Source organism: Rhinolophus ferrumequinum, chromosome 10, assembly GCF_004115265.2.
Source record: "Rhinolophus ferrumequinum isolate MPI-CBG mRhiFer1 chromosome 10, mRhiFer1_v1.p, whole genome shotgun sequence".
In the NCBI taxonomy this organism is placed as follows: domain Eukaryota; kingdom Metazoa; phylum Chordata; class Mammalia; order Chiroptera; family Rhinolophidae; genus Rhinolophus; species Rhinolophus ferrumequinum.
In genome coordinates this window covers 40,830,521-40,839,132 of record NC_046293.1, presented here as the reverse complement: position 1 = coordinate 40,839,132, position 8,612 = coordinate 40,830,521, and the positions used below count along the sequence as shown (strand labels likewise).

At 39.5% G+C, this 8,612-nt stretch overlaps 1 protein-coding gene across 2 annotated transcripts; it reads right to left on the bottom strand.

Annotated features, from left to right (window-relative positions):
* Window positions 1–3,347: 3,347 nt before the first annotated feature.
* Window positions 3,348–8,195, bottom strand: ETFBKMT (electron transfer flavoprotein subunit beta lysine methyltransferase). Of its 2 annotated transcripts, none has more exons than XM_033118737.1 (4): window positions 8,011–8,195; window positions 6,069–6,528; window positions 4,671–4,801; window positions 3,348–3,888 (listed from the first exon to the last, which is right to left on the bottom strand). In XM_033118737.1, exons 2-4 carry the CDS (start codon window positions 6,392–6,394, stop codon window positions 3,545–3,547), a joined length of 801 nt encoding a protein of 266 aa, XP_032974628.1. In that variant the 5' UTR covers window positions 6,395–6,528; window positions 8,011–8,195; the 3' UTR covers window positions 3,348–3,544. The 2 variants fall into 2 exon arrangements, with proteins under 2 accessions (XP_032974628.1, XP_032974627.1); XM_033118736.1 differs by having other exon boundaries at window positions 6,069–6,510; window positions 8,011–8,194.
* Window positions 8,196–8,612: the final 417 nt, after the last annotated feature.

The window sequence follows — 8,612 nt, the reverse complement described above, 5'->3', positions numbered from 1 at the left end:
TTATGGTGGAAAGGGCTTATTATGAACAACAAGCCTTTCACCTTTAAGGCTCTGTTTGCAGGAACTGAGGACAAGAGAACAAATACAGGTAACCCCCTTACAACACGGCACTTCTGTAAACATGGTTTCACTCTAACACAGTCCGAGAATTAGGGAAAACCTTCGTATAACACATCATCCTAGTACACGGTTTCATTCTAACACGGTTTGAGAAGTAGAGAAATCCCCAAATAACCTGGAGCGTAATAAGAGCTTTTAAGAGCAAAAAATCTCATTCGAAATTAGGGAAATCCCTGAACAACATGGAATGTAGTAACAATTTAATAGTGATGACGAAGAAAACATTATTTAATATATATTAATGTGTTATACTGTTGGTGAAAATTAATAAAGATATTTCTCTTAATTATAAACATATAATAGTATGTTTTTTTAATTTTTGTAAATTAACCTCCTTTTTTGTACTAGTTCTTTGTTTTGTATAACATGGCCTTTTTAGGAACCTGACAACCGTGTTATACAGGGGTTACCTGTATAATAAATGATGCTCCATTACTCTTACAGCTTAGGAAAATTCCAAAGGTTTTGGGCGCTTAAGCCAGGAACTTTGTATGAAGACCAAATACGTCTAAGAAATATATTTTGTTCATCTGAATGATCAAATATATATCTATCCTATAAATCACAGTATCACATTTCCCAAGTATGTTCTCCATTTATGAACTTTCTTCCTTAAAAACTGCATTCAGGAATGTGTAAGAATGAGTGAATACAAACTATTATTAAGAGTTTGTATCCTGCAGCTCTGTTGGTTTCACATTGTGAAACAAACAACACAGGTCTCAGTTTTCAAATGAAACATATTACTCTTCTATAATCACAAAATTCTCTCACGTATAATGTGCTAAAACTACCCCAATTTCAGCATATTACCTGTGCCACGAGCCTGTCTCAGTGGTACTTTCTTAAAGATTTCCTATTTTAACGCTGATGTCGTAAAAAACAAGGCAAGTATGATACGGTAAATTTCTTGTATGTGTTTAGGAGGATTTACATATTCAATTCTATTTCTTGTCATTATTATTAATACTTTGTAAATGTGATATGCTTATACTGTGGCGAAATACGAGGTGTGATCAAACAATACGGTGAATGTTTAAATTTAAAAAATGTATTACAGTAAAAGACACATTGCCATTAATCCCCCTCAAAATACTCCCCCTTGCTTCAAACACACTTATCTCATCGTTCTTGCCACTTTCTGAAGCAGTTCTGGAAGTCCTCTTTTGTGTCTTTAGTTGCACTGTTGTGGCTGCCTTAATGTCCTGAATCATCTTGACTTTGGGGAAGAGCCAGAAGTCGCACAGTGCCAGATCTGTGAATAAGGTAAATGAGGACACACCGAAATGTTTTTATTTGACAGAAATTGCCATATGCCAGAAGTGATGTGTGACACGGAGTTGTCATGATGGAGGATGATTTACGGCACACTTTAAAACACACCTTCTCTCAACTGTAGCTCACATCCGACTGACTGCACTGAACAAGTTGAAACTTGTCACACAGTTACTAAGGTTTGACGTGCCGCTTCCTATATTGAAGATCCCTGCCTTTCAATTGGATGGCACTTGGCAGCAGCATTCACCATATTTTGTGATCACAACGGAAAAGCTGTGTGTCACACATCGCTTCTGGTACAGCAATTTATGTGAAATAAAAACATTATGGTGTATCTTCATCCACCTTATTCACTGGATCTGGCACCGTGTAACTTCTGGCAGTTCCCCAAAGTCAAAAGGACCATGAAAAGAAAACGTTTTGAATGGATTCAGGACATCGAGGCAGCCATGACAGCGCAACTAAAGACACTAACAAAAGAGGACTTCCAGAATTCCAGAACTGCTTCAGAAAGTGGCAAGAACAATGGGATAAGTGTGTTTGAAGCGAGGGAGAGTATTTGAAGGGGATTAATGGCAATGTCTTTTAATGTAAGAAATTTTTATTTAAACATTTATCATATATATATAGTTAATGTGTGTCTGTGTGTGTGTGTGTGTGTGTGTGTGTGTGTGTGTATACACATATATAATCTCCATCCATCTACTACCAGGCTACATTTTATACTTAACTCGTAACATATATAATGGTGATTACAGCAGTTTTAAATTAGGTAATAGGAAATACAATACATATAATTAGTACAAAGTTACAAGACCCAAAGGTGAAAACTAGGTATGCCTCCTACCCCAGTCCACCAATTCTCTGGTATCCTCTCGGAAGTCAACCATTATTACCAGTTTTTTGTTTATCTTTCCAGGGATATTCTATGTATACGGCAAGCAACATTGTATTTTATACATATACATACATATGTAGGTATTGTCAAACGAACTCAGAAAGAGTCTGGAAGCTTTGCTAGAAAAAAAATAACACAGATTTATTCAAGGATCTTAGAATTTGCAAACTGGAAACACAGCTAGGCAAAAACCCAGAAGTGTTCCCAAGAAGAAAAGTTAAGAGTTCTTATAGAAAAAGTCATTTCCCTGAGAATGATCAGTCTTGCGTTCTTAGCCCAAAGATTAGTCCAGGACGGTTATCAGCCTGATGTCAGAGATCTAGATGATGGATGACAGGGAGTCTGGAGGAAGGGCAACAGGAGGTTGGGTCACCTCCTGAGTCCTTTAGGGGGTAGTCAGAGGGTTATCCATAGGTAAATAAACATCCAGGTATTGACAAAGGACTGGAAAGTTCAAAAGTTTAAGTTTCAATGCTAGTTAAGACAAGGAAAAGAATCGTTCCCTTATGCCTCAATCTTCATAATGTTAATATTTTAACAGCTTTGTTAAAGTGACTCCATTTTGTATTTTCCCTGTCTTCATTCTTTTCCTCAGTATGTATATAGTTTTTTTTTTTTACATAAATAGTTGTATACTATACACAATCTTCTTCACATTGTTTCTCACTTATGTCATAGTGTTTTTATTGATACAGAAGATCCCGAAAATCTGGGGCACGTAGTGGTGGCATAACCAATTTCTAGCTAAGCTTGGTAAGTCATGAAGGAGGTATCATAAGGTGTCATAGTACAGAGTATGTAGGAAAATTCTAAAATCTTTATTTTAATCCATGATTGTCAATGAAACCCTATTGTGGACTAAATCTTACATTCTTCTCTACTTTGTATTTTGTTTGTTTAACTCAACAATACATCATATAGTTTTCCTAAATTACACAAACAGCCTCGCTACAATCTCTAATTCCTTTCCACTTCTTAAATTACACGTTGCTACCATTGGGTATTGCCTTCTATAATTATATTCTTATAGCAGTGAAACTCGAAAAAAGGATTGCAGATAGAGTTTTGTATATTTGACATAACCAGTTACATGACAAAGTTACATGACAAAGGCTGAGAAAATTTTAGACCTTCATATTTTGGAAACAAGATTTTCTGTTTAATATGAATTGCATTCTTTAAACTGGAGAGTCTTTGAGGGTTAAACCCACACATAGCTATATCCATACTCGGAAGCTCTTTGATAACTCAAGGCTGGAAATCCCACACTGTGCTTGTTGTCAGTCCATTGTTTTCTTGCCTAGTAGGTTCCGGAAGTGAATATTCTACCACTTTGTGCAGTTGATGCTGAATGCTATGTCCTCTGAACTGGGGTCGTCCAGGGTCACCAATCAGCACTTGAGTTCTGTGGATCCAAAAGCAATTCTTCAGCCATTGATGAAGACTATCTGCAAGGTCTTCATCATAAAACATATCTCCAAGCACAACAAGGTCCCACTTATCTTGTTCCAAATCCAAAATGTTTTTGATTAAAATGGGAAAAGGATTCAGTTGATTCAATTCACAATTTAGTATAATAGCCATTCCTGCAACTTTAAAAAAACACATGATGAATTGGTATATACTAGGCTCTTCTAATTCCCTATTGATTAAGTAATTTAGAAAATCTAACTATGTTTTTTTCCCTTTTTGTTATAAGATGATTTTTAGGTAAAGTTTATGCCAGTATAAGCTACTTACTGAAATTTTCAAATATATGATTGGCTATCCAATCATTGTTTTCAATTATTTTGAAAACAAAAGATACAAAAGACCTGGAAATGTTGGGGTTTTAAGGAACATTTGCTGATCTCAATAACCAAGAGGTTTGGTTTGTTACAGGAGACAGGGAAATATGCCTTGGGCTTGAGTAGGGTGGCAAGTTAGAACTGAACTCCCTGTTATAAAATAAGGATCTTCAAGAGTTGGATCCTCAGTGAAAGGAAAGACGAGAAGAAAATCAGATAAAACTTACCTCTCTCAATTTGGTTTCTAATGAAACAAAATCCATTAAAGACACAGGCCTACCCTCACTTGGGTTTTAGGTCAAATAAACACTACCTACATATTTCAGGAAATTCTTAGCCCAGAAATGAACAGTAAATTCTCAGGTTAGTATCACTTTGGGCTAGCTGACGGACACAAATACAAATTCTCTTGGGAAAAATGCACCATCAACTCAGGCTTTCCCAGATAATGTACCACAGAACATAGTTCACAATATCATATTATACACATGGAAATAAGCTATCATGTAGATAAGACACCTGTAGATATTTACCCTGGAAGAAAAAAAAAGATGAGCTTTAAATATTTTTAAATATGAAATCCTTACTAGGGTCTATGTCAGTGGCCAAAATCCTCGAAGCCCCACTCATCTTAGCAGCAATAGCCGTGGCTCCACATCCACTCCCAAGATCCAACACGGATTTGCCTCTGACAACGTCAGGATTATCCAAAAGATACCTAAGTCCGAAAGAAAGAGAAAAACATTATCTAAGAGATGGAAGAAACTCAGTTAAGAGGTGACCCCAAAAAGTTTCTTTGGATTGACTAGACAAGAAATAGTGGAACTTAGCAGAGCTTGGTCCAACCTTGGCAAATTGAGCCTGACTAGAGTGAGACAAAATGTCGATCTTATGTTAAGGGCTGGACAAAGGTGGCAGAGAGAGGACCCAGTCATTTGATCTTTCTCTTCAGCAGGTGTGAAGAGCAGTTCCATACAAGTGACGAATCATGCTCTTAAAGTCAACTTTTAAAAAGTATTGAGCACTTACTATGATCCAGAAACTACCAAGCATCAAGAATATAGACTGACAAAATACTGCTACAGTCAGGACGGAATTCGCTAGATCCAAAAATTCACCATCTCCTTTCGATTGTTCACTATAGAACGGTTTTAACTACTGTTTGAATTGTATTATAATGACCTCTCTGGTAAGGTATGCTTACAACCAAATTCAGATCAGGGCTAAGTAGTTACCAAACGTGAAGATGAGTGGGAAAACACTGAAATAGTGAAAGCCAACTGACACTTGACCTTAATATTGGGATAATAAATAGCAGGGACTGGGGCAAAGTAGGGGTGTATGGGCCCTGTCTAAAGGGACAGCTGCTACCCATCTTCAGCTGATTGTTGCCTCACAGAAATCCCGTGCTATCAGAGATCATTCCTGTTTTTCAAATCAATGTAGATTTTTACATGAAATCTCTCAAGTTTTAAATGTTAGGAACTGATATTTTAAAAGTTTACAGGTGTGTTAAGGAGCAGGCGCTGGTGTGCTGCATTAAGAGTATGCAGATTAGAGCCTGCTGAATGAGGCCCAGTCATCCACGAGGGGGAGCGGGTACCTCCCTCTGCATGTGAGCTCCCACTTTGGGGCGGTGAAAACCACGGGGTAATTTTGACTGAAGACACAGTTTAAATTTCCACAAAGGAAATAGTCCCAAGATTTATTATTTCCAGATCCCAGAAGCAAAGGGGCACAATGAGCTCGGAGAATTCGGAGTGGAAGGGGCTGAAAAGCTCAAGATCTGTAGCAACCTTAAAGGTTCCCTTCCCCCGCTTCTTCCGCCTCTCCCCCCATCCCCGCACTCTGGTTCAATCCAGTTGTTTCTCAATCTAGTTGTTATCAGCCTTGGGGGGAGAGGGGGAAGGGCCCCTCACCCCCACCCCCTATGAGGCGTGAGCCACCAGGCTGGCCCCTGGTTCCTATTTCAATTAGGGCAATACCTAGACAGGGCTTGGCCTCCTGGCCAGTAGATGGCCCAGTAAGGATCGCTGTGGGGCCACAGGTCAGCTCTTTCCCACCAGAACTTGCATCTGGGGGTCAAAAGCCGCAACTGGATTTCGGGGGTGAGGCTGCCACTGCTGGTAACTTCAGTGTTCTCCTCCAGGAAAGCTTTCATCTCAGGGTCCAAAAAGCGTCCAGTTCCTCTCCAAGGGCAGCGGCCCCAGGGGAACAAGGGAAGACCACTGCTTCTCACAGCCTTCAGAAAGACACCACAGCAGTTCATGGGAAACGGTGCAAATGCTCTCCAACCTAGGCTCAAAGCCATCCGTCCTTTTCTAAAATACACGTTCTGTCAGTGTTGCGATTGATAGGAGCTGCTTCTCACGGGCAAAGAATAAGGATCTGGCTGCCAACTTGGTCTCAACTGGAATCTCTAGATCTCTAAAATCAAAAATAATACTGAAAATTCCAAGGCTCACACACACGTCCAAATCCTATTACATAGAAAGCAAATATTACAGTGAAAGCTCTAGCAGATAGTTGACAGATACAAGTTCATTTTAGATGAAAGCGTTGGTGCATCAATTTAGGAAAATCCAACCTTTTAAAAGGATGCCTTTTCACAATGGAGTCTTTTTAACAATTTCAAACAAGAATTATCCAAGCATTTTATTTTGAGAGAAATCTTCAGGAGCAGTGCCTATTGCACAAAATAAGAATACCTTTAAAGTTCTTTCATACATTTAATCACTTATCTTTAAGCAGGCACTATGCTTGGCAACTGTGAACAAAAAAGTCCCTGTCTTCAGGGAGCTTAGAGATTCTAGTGGTGGGATAGAGCAATTAACAGGCAAACATAGTTCTTGCCTTTATGAGTCTAGCCAAGAGTTGTGGAGGTTAACAAACTATTGTCTGTGGGCAGAGGAATACAAATTATACAGAATACACTCTATTTCAGTAATGATTGATTGTCATAGCATACATCAGTGTAAACAAGATTCAGATTTTTTTTTCTTAAAAAACTTTATGGTTTTAATTGTAATAAAAGAATATCAACTCCCAAATCTCTTTCTGTAAATATCTCTAATTTATCTTTACCAAGCCTGGGGTGAAAAGATCTGTTCCAAAAGAAAAACACTTTGAAAAGAAAAAATAGAAAGGAGGAACAGCAATTTAAACACAAATTATACAGCCAGTTGTTTGGGATCTCTGGTCTGTTCTGCATAAATATTTTAAATAGTCTTATATCCACCTAAGTATTTAGATTTGGGGCCCAAAACTCAGATGCCTACCAGGAGCCTGACTGGTGATAAATAAGTGACACAGGCTGACTGGGGTAACAAAGGGGCTGTGGCAAACTGGAGACTGCTTCTTAACACTGGCTCAAAGGGGACAACAGCATTGCCAGACCTTCCAATTTCTCAATCCAGATATTTACCCATAAACTCCCATTTTTAAATGTTAACAATTAAAATATCAAAACACGGGGCAGGCTAAAATGCCTATCAGACCACTAGTCTAAGAATTCAGGATAGATTTAAGTGGGTGTTAGTTATCTCGCGTTTATGCCCTGGGGATCTCAGGGGTCTCTAACAGCCCGACACATTCAATTCTGTTAGGAAGCATTGGACCAGCCTAAGATTTAAAAATAGAGCAGAGGAAACGAGATGATTTTGGACACCATGTCATCTCCATGTCAGATGATTTTGGACATCGACGCCTGGCCCAGCAACAATCGGTTATGAATATGTGCTTATATGGTGGACACTTAGTATATGTATTAATTGGTAAGGAAAGAACCCGGGTTAAAATGGGCAAATTACAAAAGTGTTTGTGAGCACAAAAGTGTTATTTCCCTCCAAAGAGGACAGGACTCGATCTTAAAGACACAAGCCTCGATCTTAAAGGGACAGGCACAGGCAGTCTTCCTTCTCGCCTTACCTTGGCTTTGCCAACCCCGCCCTGAGAAGCTAAAGCACAGGGTACGTCTGTCCCTCGCCTTTGTGCGTCTTTTCGCGCATTCTTTACTACCGCGAGCGGGTCCCGCTTCTTGAGCCCGAGGCTCGCGGGAGTAGAGCAGCGCGACAGCGGGGTCCGGGGGCGGCAGGCTCCGCCCTCCTTCCCAGCAGCGCTTCCTCTTCCCTTTCCCAAGCTTTCTTAAAGGGGCAGGCGGTGCGAAACCAGAGGGTGCCCTGACCTCGCTTTGGAAATAACGGCAAGTCCTGATTTCTAAAATATTCATTCACTGTTTATGACACTTTGTACCAATCACATGTCTAAGCAGTGGGCATGGAGTGGTTTGCAAAATAGTGTATACGCCCTTTACGGCGCTTACATTGAACTGCGATTAAATCATAATGTAAGCCCTCTCTTGTATAGTAATTTTAATTACTGTACAGTCTAAATTTACTTGCAACTTGAATCAGTCCAGTTCTGGACCCATATGTCCATCTTCTAACTGGACTCATATATCCCACTGGCTCCTCAGCACATCCCCAAATTACCTGATCATCTCACCTTACAACAATTAAAACCTGCTCCAG

Coding starts and splice junctions, on each gene's coding strand:
- ETFBKMT (XM_033118737.1), bottom strand. CDS start 6,394: ATGGCTTTGAGCCTAGGTTGGAGAGCATTTGCACCGTTTCCCATGAAC. Junction 4,802..6,068: donor GGAGGCCAAGCCCTGTCTAG/GTATTGCCCTAA, acceptor TTTCGGACTTAG/GTATCTTTTGGATAATCCTG. Junction 3,889..4,670: donor GGCCACTGACATAGACCCTA/GTAAGGATTTCA, acceptor GTTTTTTTAAAG/TTGCAGGAATGGCTATTATA.